Source organism: Gobio gobio (assembly GCF_949357685.1).
Source record: "Gobio gobio genome assembly, chromosome: 21".
NCBI classification, from domain to species: domain Eukaryota; kingdom Metazoa; phylum Chordata; class Actinopteri; order Cypriniformes; family Gobionidae; genus Gobio; species Gobio gobio.
In genome coordinates, this window is record NC_137117.1 from 35,884,966 (window position 1) to 35,904,999 (window position 20,034).

A 20,034-nucleotide genomic window follows, 5' to 3' on the forward strand; every position below is an offset into this window, starting at 1 on the left:
GTTGATGAGCCCCATTGACTTCTATAGTATGGAGAAAAAAAACAATACTATGGAAGTCAATGGGGCTCATGAACTGTTTGGTTACAACATTCTTAAAAAAAATCTTCTTTTGTGTTCAGCAGAAAAAAGAAACTCATACAGGTTTAGAACAACTTGAGGGTGAGTAAATGACAGAATTTAAATTAAGGTAAAAATTATTGGAATGTTACTTTTGAATGCTCTTTGAACATTTTGAAACAAGTAACAACATGTTAGACAAACGTCCAAGTAAAACGTTTCAGAAAAATCATTCCATGAATGATGTATAATGTTTTTGTGTTAACATTTTAAGAACATTATTAACCCTTAAATGCATGAATGTTTTGCGAATCATTATTACATATTCGAGTCTTTGGCAACCCGGATCTATATCTAACACGGATGGATCTCTACCTGTCACATTTATATAAAACTCTCCTGATATTAGAGTCACAATTACAGAAGAATAAAATAAAGCATATTTTGTGACCTTTTGGAGCTTGTAAGGGTTCAGTTTGAGAAGATGTTTTATACCATCATCACTGTCCTCATCAGAGCTCATTTCCTAGTACATTCAGCATCTGCCTCAAATTCACCATCTCAAACATATCCTCAAAACTATCAACATCTTCAACATCAATATTGAGATCTCTGACAGCTTCTTCAGCAGATCCACCATCAGTGACAGTGACAGTAATATTTGACTGCGTTCAGTTCTTGCTCTGCAGTAAATCTCTGAGACATTTCAAGTTTTGCTGATGATTCTTCTATTCTTTTGTTTTCTGCCTGCGGTAACTATGAGTGAAACGTCGCTTCATCATTGTGTGTCAGACATTGCCACCTTGAGGAATAAAGGTGAACTGCACTTATTCAGTCATCAGAGATTCAATTATTATTGTGCAGAAAAAAACATACTTACACTGTTACACACCTCGGGTCATTAGAGACCCTACACAATTTTTACAAAATATGAATATGAAAACAGGCATTATTTTAAAATTTTATTTTTTTCTTGTTATATTGTTTACAATGAATTCTAAGAAGGTTGATGTCTAACTTTAAAAAATAAATGAGGAGTAGGGTAGTGAATGACATCCCGGGTCACTAGAGACCTGAGATATGCATTTAACCTCTTTAGCGACCCGGGACGTCATTCACTACCCTCCTCCTCATAATTTTTTTAAAGTTAGACATCAATCTTCTTAGTATTCCTCAACCAATTCATTATAAACAATATATATATATATATATATATATATATATATATATATATATATATATATATATATATATATATATATATATATATATATATATATATATATATATATATATATATATATATATATATATATATATATATATATATATATATATATAAAAGATAAAATAATGCCTGTTTTTCCATTCATTTTTTTTGTGAAAATTGTATAGGGTCGCTAACAACCTGAGGTGTGTAAGATTGTACATATATTTTTTTCTGCACAACAATAATTGAATATTTGATGACTGAATAAGTGCAGTTCACCTTTATTCCTCAAGGTGGCAATGTCTGACACACAATGATGAAGTGACGTTTCACTCATAGTTACCACAGGCAGAAAACAAAAGAATAGAAGAATCATCAGCAAAACTTGAAATGTCTCAGAGATTTACTGCAGAGCAAGAACTGAACGTAGTCAAATATTACTGTCACTGTCACTGATGGTGGATCTGCTGAAGAAGCTGTCAGAGATCGAAATATTGATTTTGAAGATGTTTATAGTTTTGAGAATATGTTTGAGCTGGTGAATATGAGGCAGATGCTGAATGAACTGGGAAATGAGCTCTGATGAGGACAGAGATGATGGGATAAAACATCTTCTCAAACTGATCCCTTACAAGCACCAAAAGGTTACAAAATATGATTTATTTTACTCTTCTGTAATTGTTTCTCTAATATCAGGAGAGTTTTATATTATCACAGCAGATAGAGATCCATCCGTGTTAGATATAGATCCGGGTCGCTAAAGACCCGAATATGTAAGAATGATTGGCAAAACATTCACGCATTTAAGGGTTAAAGACCAGAAAACTTTGAAAGGATGTTCTATTAATGTTACCAGAAGAACATTTGTTCATAACTTTGAGAGAACCTTGCCAAAACGTACTGAGAAGGTTCCCTGTTAGCTGGGTAAGCATTAAAGTAGACCAGACTTTACGCTGATAACCAAAAGTCTCAGTCTGCTAGCCTAGCATTTGTGTCCTCTCAAAGAGAGGGAGTTAAACTATACATAACCCTGTTACATGACTAACACTGCTTTTTTGGGTTAGCAGTGACCCCCAGCAAGTTTATACCGGATCCCTGCTGTGACTGTTCATGAGATCAAGCATTTCTGAGATTTGTTATGCACGTTGAAGAATTAATGCAGCCTCAAACGCAATGCTAGTGAAACAGCAAATATTAGCTTACATAGATGGAGATGTCTGGTTCAGCTTTGGGAAAAACAAGAAAAGAAAATAAATACAAGAATACAAGACAAACGAAAAGAGTTGAATCACAATGTCTCTAAAAAGAACAAAATATGCTTGGGGTGAGGATTTGTCCTTACTGACCACTCACCCCAAATATACACACACACACACACACACACACACATCAAAAAACACAATTTCTTAAATTCTAACTGACATGGTAGAATGCATTCATGCATGCCAAGACACAAAATGCAAAGTCTGAAAATATTCTGTATTGATTGCATAATTGTTCAAGCCATAGTGAATAAAATCATTGCGATGCTGGCATTAAATCTGGAGGATGATTAATGATGTATCAGACTAATGCAGTATTCTTAATATGAAGTGTGCGGTGGTTCTCTTACGTAACTTGCATTGAGCATTCAGAGGCAGTCATGCTAAGTTACAGCACATTCATCTTAGTAAAGGTGGCAGATGGAATAAGAAAGGGTGAAGGAGAAATCAATCACTCACAATAAACGATTACTTGCACCAACAGCCCTGGGATCAAATCAGCATGTAATGATTAACCATGTTGTTCATTGCATTATGATTTAAGTTCATAATTTAAGCTTATTCACTAGCTATTCACTACCCCAAGAATAAATACATGCCTGTTTTGTGCCCAAAATTCATGAAGTCCTTTATTTTTCAACAACCGGTAAAATGTATGTGCATTAGGTAAAATGATTAATCATGATGACCTTTAAAAAGGTTTTTACATGATAAAGTAAAGTTATTGGGGCAGTGAGATTTCAAAGGTGAAGTGTGTAATTTCGGCGCCATAACCTTTGTGGAACTGCAAAGATAAGGATTGTTTTCAAACAGGTTTGTTTTTTTTAAATAAGGAAGCATTAGATTGATCAAAAGTGACAATAAAACCTCAGTTCCAAAATAGTTATATTTCAAATAAATGCTGTTCTTTTGAATCCTGAAAAAATGCATCATGGTTTCCACAAAAATATTAAGCAGCACAATGGTTTTAAACATTATATTTTTTTTTTTCTTGAGCAGCAAATCATCATATCAGAGTGATTTCTGAAGGATTATGTGACACTGAAGACTGGAGTAATGATGCTGAAAATTCAGCTTTGACCACAGGAATAAATTACATTTTAAAATATATTTATACATGTATTTCGTTATTTTAAATTGTTTAATACAGTTTTTAATGTAGTTTTGGTCAATTAAATGCAGCATGGGTGAGCATAAGAGTCAAAGAATGTAAAAAACATACCAAAAAAATTTAACAACCCCAAACTTTGGATGTGAAATTGTATAATTTTTAGGGGTTTGTATTGTTCATAATCTGCTGTCTTGGACATCAGGATAGTTATCAGTTGTCAGAATGTATTTTTCTGTGGTTTCGGAATGATACCACACATTTAAAGCTCAGGCTATCATTTAAAAAAAAAAAAAATCTGTAACATTTCAGCAAAGATCACATATTTCCACTTTGTTTTCATTAAAGATGCAGTAAGTACTTTCTGAGAAAAGCTGTTGAAAGTGAATCAGACGGAGCACCACAACACACTTGTAGCCAATCAGCAGCAGGGGAGTGTCCGCTTATGATGGGGGAGGAGAGAGAGTGAGCCAATCAGCAGTAGGGGGTGTGTCCACTCATGATGGGGGAGGAGAGAGAGTGAGCCAATCAGCAGTAGGGGGTGTGTCCACTCATGATGAGGGAGGAGAGAGAGTGAGCCAATAAGCAGTAGTGGGTGTGTCCACTCATGTTGGGGGAGGAGAGAGAGTGAGCCAATCAGCAGTAGGGGGTGTGTCCACTCATGATGAGGGAGGAGAGAGAGTGAGCCAATAAGCAGTAGTGGGTGTGTCCACTCATGATGGGGGAGGAGAGAGAGTGAGCCAATCAGCAGTAGGGGGCGTGTTTCACTCATGATGATGGGGAAGGAGAGAGAGTGAGCAAGAGGGAGATTTGAAGGAAGACTGTAGAAAGAGAGATGGCAGAGAGACATTACAAAAGAGAAAAGTTCAGAGGAATATCACTGGTTGTGATCAGGCAAGAGGTTTAGGACACGTGATAATATTAGAAAAGCTTTCCAGTGCTGGAGCGGGAAGGCCTGAAAACAGACGGCGAGGTTACATTGTTTCTGCTCCATACTTGAGTAACATTGGTTTTGCAATGTTTCACAGAACCAATATATGCTGCTGTTGTAATATTATCTGCAGTAACAGGACAGTTCTGAATGTCAATGTTTGTCTGGAGCTGCTGTGCTGCTGGTGACTAACAACAAGCTCTTGCTTGTATATACTCTTGTGAACTGTATGTAAATGTTTTCTTCTTCCTTGTTGTTTGTTCGTCCTCTTTGCTTTATTCAAGCATTATTTTGCTTCACTTCTGCTATGATAAAAAGACATCCATTCGCATTGCGTGTTGTCTGTTATTTAAGGGAGGGAGGGGTGTGTTTGTTTGGGTTGATTTCAAATATCAACAGTGTTTTTCAGAAATCACTTACTGCACCTTTAAGAGCTGGGATGGGAGAACTTTTTTTAACATTGAAAATACACACATCACCCTTAACGTTATTTCAAACTAAAGCACACTAAACTTACGCGCGCACACACACACACACACACTAGCACACACATACAAAATAAATAAAACAAACAAAACAATTGAAATATGTCTCTTGTTGAAAGGCTGTTTTCCACGCCACCTACTCCATCCCACGGCTCATCTCTACATTTCAGGAAGAAAGCAACAGATTCTTTGTTTGTTTCCACACAATGGGTCGTCCAGGAAAGTTACTCTCAAGTCAAGTCATGGTCATTCACTGGTGCCTGTATGAAGGGCATGCATTGGGCTTTGTCTCAAATGCTGCTTCACCGCATCTTGAAATTCCTCCTGTTTTCTTTTACAGCCGACTATCTGCTTTAAGAAAGGTTTAAAGTATGCAGATATGTATGTTTGTTGGATAACAACTTATCTTAGGGATCGTTTAACGGACCAAATCGTGACATTAGATAGGTGGAGCAGCTTTTAGAGGACAAACCACCAACCGTACCCTTTCAACATGCATGTTAGTGAGGATTGGTGTGTTGGTGTTTTTCAATAAGCTAGGATGAAGTTTAAGTTCATAACCAAATGCACATCCACTTCTAAAGGGCCATTCCTTCTACCCGTTTGGCTTTAATTCCCCAAACGCCAGTGTGGCATGTCAAACTGGTGGAATGCGAGCCCTCCCCAAACCAACCCCAAACTAGTCCTCAAGCAACCTCAGCACCCCTGCAGCTTGCAAGACTCAAAAAGAAGCCAAAGATTTCATTCCCAGCCATTTTTTCATAGCCCATTTCCCCGGCCCTGGTCTGAGCTTTAACCAGGCGGTCAGAGAGGGGCGCTGCAAGCCATGTCACACCTACCGTAAGATGACAGGTCCACGACAGTCAAGATACACGGAGCACATAATCAGACACAAAGCGGGGAGGATAGAGAGATGAAGAAATGGAGAGAGAGGGAGAGATTGAACTCACAGAAGACAGAATCAAGTAGAGGAAATCAAGTAACACTCAATGGACATGTATCAAAAATGACACATTTTGCTTTAAATAAACACATTATGTTATTGGATAATACATTAAACATTGCATAACAAATTTAACCAATACAATTTGAGAAGTGAACCACATAGATGCATTTTACTGTACAGTAAGGGTGACATAGGGCAATTGTAATATGTCCTAAATAAAGCGAAACTAAGCCAGATTGGTGACGCTTTATAAACTGATATTCAGTTTATCTCTAGGTTGTTGGTGAATGTTTGCTGGTAGCTGCCATAAAGGATATTATAAAATTTTATTATGACTTTATTGTAACACTAGTTGTTAATAATAATAATAAAATGCTATGATTGAAATGAAAATTAAACATTCAAATAATTTTTTTGTTTTGAGTGTTTTGATTATTTAAGATAATTATTATGTAGCTAAAACTACATTTTTAAAATTTAAAATGCATAATATTACTGACAGCTAAAATAATGACTATTATATAAAGGTGAAAAATATTAAATAATATTAATAACTATTAAAGCAATCATATTTTTAAGGCTGATCTTATTTGAGACAGTGTATAATTTAAGATAGGCCTACAATTTTTAATACTTTGAATTAGTTTAATTATTATTTTGTATTTTATTTTACAGTTTCATTTTAATTTTATTTAAGGTTTTAGTAATTTAAGTAAGTGTTTTAGTAATTTAAACTATTTGAAAATGAGAAATATTGCTTTGGCAACTAGCTGAAATGTTTTTATTTTTTATTTTTATTATTTCATAATTTCAGTGAGCATCCTTTTTATTTCAGTGCTTTTTTAAAAGGTTTTAGTCAACTATAATAACCCTGAATTGAGATACATAACAGTACAGAAGATGTGCTTTGGAATTGTGTTTTATATACACATTTATATTAATATTTGATTTTGTCATAGTTTTGTCATATTTATAAAGAAAATTATATAATAAGATATGACAGGATTCCTAAAAGAATATTTGCTTGTCACAATAGCAAACACAGCACACAGCGGGATCTGACACAACACAGCAAATATAGCAAAACTCTTTAGCTGTTCAGATCATTTATTTCCAAAACAGAGATTAAAAAAAAAGATTTAGTGCGGCTGTGCATTCGCTGGAAAATGTGTCATTTTTAACACAAAAGCACAAGAGATTAACAGCACATACATTCTTCTAGAAACCAAATTATACGAACACGGCAAGTGAATTGATGTGGCGGGAAATCTTTCATGTAGCCTTCCTGCTTTACAGGCAGCGAATGACGTACAACACTGAATATTTTATATTCTATGAATATTAAATGGGTAAAAAATCTTTTCAGAATACCAACCATCCATTTGCTTGACCTAGAAGCTATATTAAGGATATGTGAGGTAGTAACACAGCCGTTTATTTTTAAAAGACAGGCTTTGATGTTTTGAGATTGTAGAGTCTTTCAAATATATTGCTTGTGCAAAAGCTTTAAAAGCATTAAACAAGTGAAAGATTCAGATTAGATATGTATTGAACCCTATTAAACTCATTAGCAACAGATGGAAATTAGGCAGTGGAAAAACGTTAATCTTTCTGTTCCTTTGAACACAGCCGTGACTGCAGTTTTAAAGGAATAGTTCCCCCAAAGTTTTACATTTTACTCTTTTACCCACTCTCACGTCATTCCAAAACATTTTCTTTTCTATTGTGAAACATAAAAGGAGTTTAGGAGAATGTGCAAGCAGCTGCTTTATCATACAATGAAAGTGAATGGTGATTTTTACTGCCAAGCTCCGAAAGGACAAAAAAGCATCAGCTTGGTATAATTAACAGTGTTTTTTTCAGAATTTCTGATACTTTCATGTTATTTTTTAAAGGTTGTTAGAGTTAACTAAAACTAAAACCACAAAAAAAAACACTTTTGTTACTTGCTGACAAATCGATTAATCATGATTAATCGCATCTAACATAAATGTTGGTAAATATATTTCGATATTTCGAATTGATTTGACAGCACTAAGTAACAAAAGTGGGTTTTTTGTGGTTTTAGTTTTAATAAACATTTAAATAACTATATAGACATATTAAAAACATACAACAAAATTATTAAAACTGTATCTTAAAAATTGTAATTACTTAAAATATAAAAATAAAACCTATTCAGCATTTTAATAAAAACAATATTAGTTTCTCAGTGATCCTTAAATAACACTATTTTCTATATCATGCCATTATGAATCACCCTCTACTTTTATTGTCTCTTAAAGAACAACATCTCATTTTATGTCATGACAGAAAGAGATTCGAGGCTTAATCAGAATGAGTAAGTACTGTATGATGATAGAGTTTATCATTTTGGGGTGAACTATCCCTTTAAGGCTGAAGAGCTTTGGTGTCGGGTGGGCGTACCTCTCCTCCCTTCATGTTCTTCATTCCCATTTCTCCTTTTCCTTTCTTTCCCTTCTTGCCTTTTTTCTTCTTAAGGCAGGTCTTTTTAACAATGCAGAAACAGCACGTGAGAATGAGGACCACAGCTACGATCGCGATGGCGATGATGGCCCAGGGAGGCACTAAAAGTGAGAGAAAGAGTGAGAGAACTTTTATTTGTGCTCACTCACAATAACAATCAAATATTGTACTTTTGTAAAATATAGAAAACAAACAGTCTTTCTGCCGTCTCAGTCTCCGTGGACTGGAGCGTTTCACAAAAATGAACTGAAACTCAGTGTATACTTACCTCACAGACATGAGAAATATATCTATAGAAAGCTTGAAATGTCTATTTTTAAACAAACCAATACAAATTGAAAACAAATACTCTCTGATTATGTAATCTGTATGAACCATGGTTAATTGGTGGGTGCATAGTTTAAAGGGTTAGTTCACCCAAAAATGAAAATTCTGTCATTAATTACTCACCCTCATGTCGTTGGACACCCGTAAGACCTCCGTTCATATTCGGAACACAAATGAAGATATTTTAGTTGAAAGCTGATGCTGAGAAAGGCTTCACACAGGCCTCCATTGGCATTCAGTACATTGACACTTCCAAGATCCATGAAAGGCACTTAAAACGTCGTTACAAAGTCTATCTCACCACAGTGGCTCTACAATAATCATACAATGCGACGACAATAGTTTTTGTGCGCAAAAAAAAATCAAAAGAACACCTTTATCCAGCTTGTTATTGCCTTCCGCGTGTGTCTCCACGACGCATGCGCGAGAATATGACGTAGCGCCGGGGCTCGGGATTCCATGAAATGCACACTCTAACCCCATTTTGAGCACTACGCCGAGACCTAAAGCACGATCAATGTAGAATCCAACAGCTGAGATACGCGCGTCTTCCTCTGCTCGTAAACAAATCGCTTCTGGGTCATATGTCCGAACGCCGGATCTGCGTCATATTCTCGCGCATGCGTCGTGGAGGCGCACACGGAAGTCGAGAACAAGTTGGATAAAGGTGTTATTTTGATTTTTTTTTGCGCACAAAAACTATTGTCGTCGCATTGTATGATTATTGTAGAGCCACTGTGGTGAGATAGACTTTGTAACGACGTTTTAAGTGCCTTTCATGGATCTTGGAAGTGTCAATGTACTGAATGCCAATGGAGGCCTGTGTGAAGCCTTTCTCAGCATCAGCTTTCAACTAAAATATCTTCATTTGTGTTCCGAATATGAACGGAGGTCTTACGGGTGTCCAACGACATGAGGGTGAGTAATTAATGACAGAATTTTCATTTTTGGGTGAACTAACCCTTTAATACAAAGATGCAGGCATTTAAAAACCCTTCAAAAAAAGAAGTAAACTTCAAATTTATTTTATTAGGTAAAGTTCAAATATATTTTCCAAGTATACTTAATGTAGTAAGTATACTAATATCTAGTAGTATACTTGTATGAGTGTTGGGTATAACACATTACAAGTAACATGAATTGCGTAATCTGATTACTTTTACTTTTAGTAAAGTAACACATTAACTACTTTTTAGTACTTCAAAAATTCAAATATGTAATGCAAGTTACTTTGTTTTCCCATTTATAGATCGACAGCTCTCGATGTCCCCATGTTGAGAGAAATCACGTGCGGAGGCTTTGTGTGCGCTGCATGAATATGATGGTTATTGTAGTTCTAGCACGTGATCTACTGACGACGCTCAAATTTGAAAACAATTTTGCAGGCATTTTGCGTCTGAAAGGGAACTTTAGTAAATCCTGACAGTAGTTTTTTAACAGCAAAAGAAGGTTTGCGCTGGCGCAAGCTGTTAGTTAATCTTTCCCATATAGTCATATACTCACGTGGAAGCTTGTCCATCTCATTGAGGAACTTGTTTTTGATGTCACCAAAGACATCGTTCTTGCTGACTGGGCCCTGATTCTCGGTGGAGTTGTCTGCAGGGGTAGAAACAACAGGGGCCATCGTCAGGACGCTGGCGCCGGTGGGTTCGGGGGCCACCATGGCTGCAGGTTTCTTCTTTAACAAATTCCACTTCATGCTTGATGGCTACACCAACAGAAACCCTGATGGGGAAAAAGAAAGTCAAGATGAAACGAGTGTGATGATATGTTTCTAAATCTCTGAACACCTCAGACATCCTCTATATCAGAAGCTGAATGAAACGACTTACTCCACTAAACATGCAAATGTTGTCAGGATAAACAGTTACTGTTGATTTGTAATATGATATATACTATCTGTTCCTTTTCGAAGGGAACTCGCACTGGGTCCTAGGACGCTTTGGGGAACGCCTCAGCGTGACAGGTGTCTGAAACTACTATCGAATCACAGCAATCCTATTGACCAGCGACAGTCTATGATGTCCTCAACGTGTCGCCCGGAAGTATATAAGGGCACCTTGCAAACATTCATCTTTTCGTCTTCGGGGACTGTTCTGTCTGAAGCACTTCGAAATAAGGTAATACAAATTCAATATGAAATGCCAGTGTTTTCAGAAGTGTGCTGACCCAAAAGTGTCCTAGATATTTGACACCGGAGGACACACACGAGCTGTGCGTTTACTGCCTGGTAGAAGAGCATGCACAGTCAGTTCTTGAGGGAGCTGTCTGTGCGAATTGTGAGCGTGTTCCCTTGAGAATGCTCCGTTCTTGTCTGGCTCTCTTCTGACGAGGCCCAGCAGCGAGTGCTCTTATCAGGGCTTAATTTGAGCCGGAACACGCCGGAACATGTTCCGGCACCTCCGATGTTGGATCCGTAACCTTTTTTATTGAATCCGGCACCTCAAATGTCACTATTCAAATTAATCGTCTTAAAAAAAAAAAAAAAATACTATTTGTGTAGTGTTCAATGTTATTGGTTGTGTGCGTATTTATTCCCTATGAAAGTTCCATACATTTTTTTGTTTGAAGGGGAGGGGAGAGGGACGACGAAAGGTGAAGCACTTAAAGTGACACATGCTATTCGCGCTTGTTGTCGAGCCTTGAGATCGATGTTAGAAAAATGCACTGGACACGAGGTGTAGAGAAAGAAGCAGAATCGAGGCCGATCGAGGGCACTATCGATGCTGTATGGGCCGTTCTGGATAAATAGGATAACGACCTGATGTGTTTGTGTTGATTATTTGTGCATCATTAAAATAGCCTACTATATAGTTTTATATGAAATGTAGTAATATATATATATATATATATTCTATATATACTATACTATATTCTACTTTTTTTTTCTTGGTTAATTTAATATTCCGAAAAATAACTGCTTGTGAAAACAATTCATGCAGTGTATTTTTTTACATTTCGCACCCGTGCAGTCCATGTTCTGAAATAAAAATAAAAATTGCCTTGAATAGGCTACATAGGCGGCCTTGTTTGTTTTGCGGTCTATTGACGCAATGCTCTTCTGATGCGAGCCGCGAGAAATCCCTGGTCTGTTGTAGAAAGGATACCATCCAATGCAACAAATATATTTAATGGCTAATGTATGCATAGGCCTATGCTGAGTTTAATTTATTTATGATTAGATGCGCTGCAGTTCACGCGCAATGCAACTGAACGCGGCGCACCGGTGCCTCCATTTCACGGTTATTATATTGTCTGTTATATTTGCTTTTTATTTATTAAATACAAGCAATTAGTTAATGCAACATTTACTAAAATTAATATACAATTTATACAAAACGAAATTCGTTTCAAAGAAAGGCTTTTTCTACAAAGCAAAATTTAATGAAAGTGATAAAAAAATTAATGTCACCCGAATACATATATATATATATATATTTAAAATATAGGCCTATATTTTATTTATATATGATGCTCGTTATCGGTAGTGATATTGTTTATTATTGCAAATGTTTTTAATTTGTTTAATAAATCTAATAATTCTGACTGGGCATATCACTATAGTCATAACTTTTATTTCTATCTCAAATGATTTTTAATAACTTGGCTGAGAAAAAAAATGATAGGGGGTACGTTATTGAAAAAAGATTGAGAAGCACTGCTATAGGCAGTGTAAAAAATGTTTTGTTCCGTTACCTCCAACCTGCGTTTTGAGTCGCCGGATCCACCCCCCCTCTGCGCTCCGGGACCTCCCACTTTACAAATTAAGCACTGGCTCTTATGGATGAGCAAGGGATGGCTGGTGAGGGTGGTGAAAATGAGAAAATAAATAGATTCTGAATCCTCTCAGCCACTCTGCCCCATGTATGCGGAGCTGTTAGAGGTAATGGAATGCGCCGCAGACAGACTGCAGCTGCTGTGGCAGCGCGTTAGGGGAGAGATCGCTCTCAGTCGGCTTGATGATCGATTTCTCTCCGGCCATAATCCTCCAGCTCCAGTGAGCCTTCCTTTCCTTCTCGATCTGAACACAGAGATTGAGAGGGCATGGAGCCCATATTCAGCCCATATTCACCAACATCAGCGGGTTAACTGTGCTGATCTAAAGGGGATCGGGGAATATGGGTTTGTGTTGATGCCACGGATTGATCTTGCATCTGGGTAGGCATCGTCAGTGAGAGCTCCAACACTGCCATCTAAGCCTTTTAAAATGACGTCTCACTTAAATTGCAGGGCATACATGGCAGCAGGTCAGGCTGGTGCTGCTTTGCACACCATGGCGGTGTTGCAAGCGTACCAGGCAGATCTGCTGAGGGATATCCATCAGTGGGTGGGTTTGACCCCTGATGCGGTGGTCGAGCGGCGCCACAACACATATCTAGCTCTCCGTGCCACCAAACAATCGGTCGATCGATGGCGGCGATGGTGGCCACGGAGAGACATCTGTTGTTGAACTTGGCTGTTATCGGGGAGAAAGAAAAGGGCTTTCTCCTTGATTCTTCGATTCTTTCGGCCTCCAAACTTTTGGGTGGTGGGAAAGTTTGGAGAGGTGAAGGCGTGTTCAACAGGGTTTAAATCCTGCTGAGATCCAGGTACGCACCCAGGCAGGCGGGAGGGCCTGGCCCGTCACAGTCCGAGGGCTGGAGACAGGGCCAGAGAGCCAGAGTCGCCTCTCGTGCTCCTCCTCAGAGGAGGAGTAGGTCGCAAAAGAGGCGAGACTCCTGGAAGAATTGAGGGAGGTGATTCATCACAAACGCAGTCAGCATCGGTGATGGGTCTCCTCCCTGAGGGAGAACTAAAAACCTGACCATCATCTTTCTTCTTCATCGTTTCCCCAGGCGCTTCTTACATCAGGCCTGGGGCTGGGCCCGTGATAGAATATGGAAACGATATTCTACGGCCCGCCTTGGCTTGATCAGTGCCAAGACCTTTCAGGCCTGTAAGGGTGATAGACCTCATGTTTATAAAACTGAATTGGTGAGTCTTCATTCTGCACGCCGCAGGTTGAGCTGGTAGGTCTTTTTTTTCAGTTTAAAAAGAGAAAGAAAACAGAAAATGTATTTCTGCAGACCTCCGTTCCCTTTATAGGGGATTATGTGTTTAAAAGTGTATATATGTAAGAGGAAGGAATATTAGGGCCCTGAAGTTCCCCTGTTAGGTGGCTTGAACGATTATATAGAAGCACCAGTTATATAGGCTTCGTAAGTGAGTATGGGTTGGCTTTTCCTTTGGTGAATTCACTGGTTGGGCCACCCCTCATTTCCGCTGTGCACAGTGATTAGGCTTCCTCTCAGTGTGAGAGTAGTTTTGAGGCCACCGCTTATACCTACTGGTATGCAGCGCAGTACTAGGTGGTGAGGCGTTCTCCCAGACTAGAAGTAGGTTTGATGCCACCGCTTGGTTTAGCTTCTAAACAGCTTTTAGGCCTTTTTGGGCTATTAGCCACGTCAGGGAAAAGTAGTTTGTCTCCTCTCTATCAAAAGCAGTGGAGAGTATATGTAAATTAGAGACTTACGCTGGAGCTTCAGTTAGATCTTATGTCTGGCCCATGGGGCCATTGACATTGTTTTTCCTGAGTGACTCCACTCATGAGAGAGTTTTTCTCTTGAGGCTGTTGCTTCTCCGGGCCTCAGGTAAAGATCTAAGCTTGCAGGCTGGCCCTCACCAGGGCCGCCTCGGTAGCTGGCCTAGGCTATACTAGGGATGATGGTGGAGCTTTGCTAAAGCATTGCCGCCTCTGGCCCTTCACTACCTGAATGTAGGCTTTCTAGCATCCCTAATGTCAGCCTGCACTCATGGTAAGAGTCGTTCGGCCAAGGCCCGCCCCCTTTTTTGCATTCTGGGATGAGGTGAGTAATGCAGGTTGGTGCAGAGGCAGCAGTGGTCGTGGGGCAGGGTTAGGCTGTCTTTCGCTTCAAGAAGAGACTGTTTGGTTCGCTTGACCCCGCCCCTCAGAGCTAGCTTCATGGATGTAGGCTACTAGGCACATCTAGAGCCACGTTCCCTAAAGTGTCCTAGGATGTAGTGCAAGTTCCCTTCGAAAGGGAACGTCTCAGGTTACGTATGTAACATTGCGTCTCTTTGCCATGCTTCAGGGCCTGCCTACTAAACAGTCCCTTCAGACGATAAGGTGAAAGTCATGTTTGCAAAGCACCCTCATATACTTCCGGGTTGCACGTTGATGACATCATGGGCTGTCGACGGTCAATAGAATTGCCATGATTTGATAGTAGTTTCAGACACCAGTCACACCGAGGCGTTCCCCAAAGTGTCCTAGGACGCAGTGTCTCGTTCCCTGTTCTCAGGGAACATAGGTTATATACGTAGCCTGAGACGATCTCTTGATTTTTTAAATGTGCCTAATAATGTGAAAGATGATATGCTATCTGTCAGTAAGTTGGTGTCATCAGTAATAGTGTAGGACAGGATTGAATAAATTAAGATAGTAAGGGTTTGAGTTATATATATTAAAGTGCTGTCAAATCGATTAATTGCGATTAATCCAAAATAAAAGTTTGTGTTTACTAGGGGTGTGACGAGACAATTATCTCACGAGATGAGACGCGAGATTGGGTTCACGACATGTTTACAGCCTGGTGGTCTTGGTCTATACGGCTAATTTTGCCCTTCATGACAACTGTGAGGGGGTGAATTTTTTTATAACTCATTCGTTTGCATTATATAAAGCCTTAAAGTTTTGCATAATTAAGGGCGTGGCCACATTCAGTGACAGGTGGATTGCCATTTATCTGCTGTCGGTTAGTCATCACGTCACCTCAGCTCCACCCACGTCCCGCCTCTTTGCCCATTTTCTATTATCCGGGAGTGACGCGCTGCCAAGATGGCAACGGCCAGCTCGACCCTACTTTACGCTTCAAAACTGCTCTTCAGAATCCTATGGGTGACGTCACAGACACTACGTCCATATTTTTTTACAGTCTATGAGCCTAACACACACACTCATAACACACACTCAATGTGACGCGGCACGAGATCTCGTCACACCCCTTAGTGTTTACATAATATATGTGTGTGTACTGTGTATAATTATTATGTATTCAGCTAACAAACATGAAAAGTGGCCTAGTTTTATGCCCTGTTTTTTTGTTACTTCAAAGGACTCCATTTTTGGAAATAGACTTTCTTATATTTTTAAGAAAATGTGTGACAAACAACAATATATCATGAACTATATTTTTTTATAAATGGAAATTTATTGAAAAAAAAACTTTCAATTTATACTTTTTTGCCCAATAATCAATTAGTAAGCATTGACTTACTAACATGTATAATTCTCTACTAATGCTTCATTTGAAGTGAAGCAAGTTTCTCTCAGAGGTAAATAAAATAAAATTTTATTGTATATAAAAATGAGTATGAGTGCGAAAGTGTTTAAACTGTGTTTACTTTAATCCTGTCACATAGAACATATCAGATGGAAGCGTAAGTTTAGGCATAAATTGCCAACAAAATAATAAAACTCTCGCTTCAAAGTTCCAGATGACTCAACTGAAACAATCCGCGCCACAAGGAATGGTAAACATAATGAAAGGAGACTTCGCCCTCTGATTTCATTAAAAACACAGAGATATAGGCAAACAAAAAGGATTTCTCATTTCTCAAGCGTCAATTCTCTGCTCCAGTGGCGGAGAGCCTGTCCGTACCTATTGCATTGCGTGAATAATTTAATGAAGCTGACAATTCATGGGATAAGCCGTTTTATTATTCAAGGGCCCATTCCTGCACTGAGAATGTTTGGCAAAACGCGCTATGCTGCAGTTATGCAATCTGACATTGCATAAGTCAAGTGGCCCACAGACAGACTGCAGGAGGAGCTAACAAAAGAAAAGATGCAAAGAAGGATAGAAACCGCCACCGTGAGTCAGAGCTGCCTCTCGAGAACGGCAGTTTGATTAATGACACTTCGGCATCTGCAAATCTTAATGAAAACATCTGATGTTCACACGCAAGCAGACGTTAATTGGTTCCCCTAAAGATTGTCAATACAATGAAGAAAAACCCCTTTAAAAAAAAACAAACAGGCTACGTACTTAAGCCTCATGTGTATAAACAGTTATAGAATCCAATTTTTTTTTAATACATTAAGAAGCAGTTATTTTTTTAAACATAAACTTTTTTTACATTGAAGCATAAAACAAGAAAAAGTTCACACACTATCTGAAAGCAACTTAATGGGCCCTATTTTAATGATCTAAGCGCATGGCGCAGGTCCACTTAGGGAGCATCCGAATCCATTTTTGCTAGTTTAACGATGGAAAAAACGTTTGGCGCGCCAGGCGCATGGTCTGAAAGGGTTGTACCTAGTCTCTTAATGATTCATGGGTGTGTTTTGGGCGCAACGTGCAATAAACCAATCTCAGTCTCATCTCCCATTCCCTTCAAAAGCCACTTGTGCTTACACCATGGCGAATCCACTATTTACAAGGCGGAATTTGCGAGTGGAAAGACTGAACGCTTCGCCAGAGGGGAATCCTTTTATTTTTAATATTTAGAAATGTGTGTGCTGCTGCATGTCCCTGAGCAGAGTGCAGAGTGTACGCACGTTGTGCACCCGTCTATAGGTGCATTTTACTAACATGCCCTTTAAATAACAAAAAATACTGCGTTTTCGGTTGCCTGAAAATAGCACCGTGCCAACAATGCGCCTGAACACACCTCTTTTTTAGATCAGCACGCCCATGGGCGAACAGATGGGCACGAGCGCATTTGATATTTAAACTACGTGGTGCTGGACCTGAAAATTATAACTGCGTCAGGCTGAAACTTGCAAAAAACATTGCAAGGCGTCGCATTGCTCCGGGTGTATGATAGGGCCCAAAATCTTTCAAAATCAAAAATACATATAGTCTAATGACAATTTAATTATTTAGGTTCTATTCTATAATGCTTAAAGGATACACGGTTAAAAAAAAAATGGTGTAGGATTCATTTTGAAACAATTTTCACTCAAAATTTTACAAATAATTACAAAGAAACAGCAAGTAACACTGGATTAAATAAATACTAAAACACTAAAACCTTAAAACAACTTTTTTACAGTGCAAGTAATTTTTTGCAGTGCGTCAACTGTCAAAAAATTGTGTCAAATTCAATAATATTTTTGAATTGCTTTGGTCTAAAATATGTACAATTATTCACATGACATGTAGGCTAAAGTATTGGCTGCTAGTTCTATTATTTTGTATTATCAGTGCCTGCTCTCTGCTATCCTATCAGAATAGACCTCATCTGCTCTCAACTATTGTGGATGTTTGAGTGACTAATATCAGAACAATATCTCTGCCTCTGAATCGATTTCAAGAAGAATTTAAATTGTATCTGACATATTTACACAATTGCTGAATTCGGAACCGCATACTAGTATACTACTCATAGCCTACTACTTTTACAATTTCTTTCTATGAAATAAATAGTAGGAGTAGTATGCGGTTCCGAATTCACCACAGGACTCAGAGCCTGGATCAGTTTCAAGATTTAACAAATACTGACAAATAATGCACTTGTTTGAACAGCTTGCAACGAGCCCACAGCTGTCCAATTATATAATATTACTAATTCATGGTGGAAAAAAGAGACCTGAGTTCTAAGGAAATTGGCCTTATTAAATGATCCCAAGGTAATTTCAACTGGATTACAGTAATTTTATGGAAATGCTCCAAATGGTAAATGATAGACAAATTGTAGCTATTTGAGAAGTTAAGCAGTTAGAACTCAGGAGAAACTACTTTATATAATTAATCAGGGGTGTGACGAGATCTCGTGCCACGAGATCTTGCGATATCAGCATGACAGAGTTGAGTTTGTGTCTCAAAACCTTTTACAGTGCTGTCTTTTACTGCATATGATAGGCTAATTCATACTCAGAATATGTGTAGCGAACCCAAGTGCAGTTTATTTACAGTGAAAATCCCAAATCCCAAAACATGGAACAAACTATAAACAAAATCCAAACCATGAACAAGATCTTGATGTTAAACAGACCTGGAGAATGGAAACATGGAACAGCAATTTGCTTCAATACATGACGACTAGACAAGGCAAACATGAGGGCTTAAATACATGATACAGGGGAACACATGACCATGACAACCAATGAGAACATGACACATGAAATAAAGGAACCAATGAGACCAAGACACATGTGTAACAAATTAGCTCAGTGGAAATATGAATAATTAATTATATCTAATTATAGTAAATAATAAATATTTTGATGTAGCAGAATTAATGTTCCAATCAATTAGCCTGCTCATCCAGCAAACACTCAGTATTAATCGTCTATTAACTCTTGTGGACAGAAAAATAACTCTCTTATCGGGTACAGTGCTACTCAGAGCATGTAGCTGTGATCGCATCGTTAAAGGGACTTTGTTTTGCAAGCAGGGACCATAGAATCAACACTCATGTGAATGTGCACAACTGGAAAGTGAAAGTGAACGAATGAAACTGAAACAAAAACAGTGGAATAAAGCTATGCAGTTTAACACGGGATTTGCAAAACTCTTGCTCTTGAAAGATGGGTCAGTATCAGTTTATTTGGACCAGCTTGCTCCTCAGAATCACAATCTGTAACTATGAATATTTATTGATGTATATATTTTCTACCGGGTGTTCAAAATACGTAGCTTTGTGTTTTATATTGTGTAAGCTTCCGGCTAACTCACGTTATTACTGTCCTACTGAAATAATTCTGCTAATCAGCTGTGGGCCACTATTACCTAAAACTGTGTCTATTAATGCAGGTTGTCTGTCGTTCTTACTACTTTGAGTAAAGATAAAGGATGGAGCAAGATTTGTTTTTAAAAACTTTAATGTTACATCAGTCATTCACATTGGTGCTCGGCTAACGTATGCGCTGATATTGATACAGTTCCTGCATGTGCACCGCAATAAATTAGAAACACACACGGGTTTGTTGATGGACACACACTTGTTAATGCTGATGGTGAGGAATTACAGTTTCAACATCTCATAGTGTATGTCAAAATGAGTAGCGTATCACTGAGAAACGTCCTGCTCAAGTCGTCCTTGTGATGGAGGTTCGGGTTGAATAACTTGTTTTTTCAATGTTTCATCATCAGACTCGCGATCGGATTGATATTATAAAATCAATATCATCAGTTCTGTCTTTACAGTGTGTACAATCACTGAGGACTGAGGAAGCATCCTGAGCTAAAGTTCAGTTATGCTAATAGGCGTTTAC

At 38.3% G+C, this 20,034-nt stretch overlaps 1 protein-coding gene across 6 annotated transcripts in view; it reads right to left on the reverse strand.

Annotated features, from left to right (window-relative positions):
- The window catches only part of syt2a (synaptotagmin IIa), a 109,595-nt gene that overhangs the window by 11,454 nt on the left and 78,107 nt on the right, over window positions 1–20,034 (reverse strand). For 4 of the 6 annotated variants that reach the window (XM_079802953.1, XM_079802951.1, XM_079802950.1 and 1 more), the window contains exons 2-3: window positions 10,317–10,538; window positions 8,427–8,587 (exon numbers count right to left, since the gene is read on the reverse strand). In XM_079802953.1, the coding sequence (XP_079659079.1) occupies window positions 8,427–8,587; window positions 10,317–10,512 (357 nt within the window). In that variant the 5' untranslated portion in view covers window positions 10,513–10,538. Of the gene's footprint in view, window positions 1–8,426; window positions 8,588–8,936; window positions 9,432–10,316; window positions 10,539–20,034 lie in introns of those variants that run through there. The other 2 variants (XM_079802954.1, XM_079802955.1) reach the window with 2 other exon arrangements.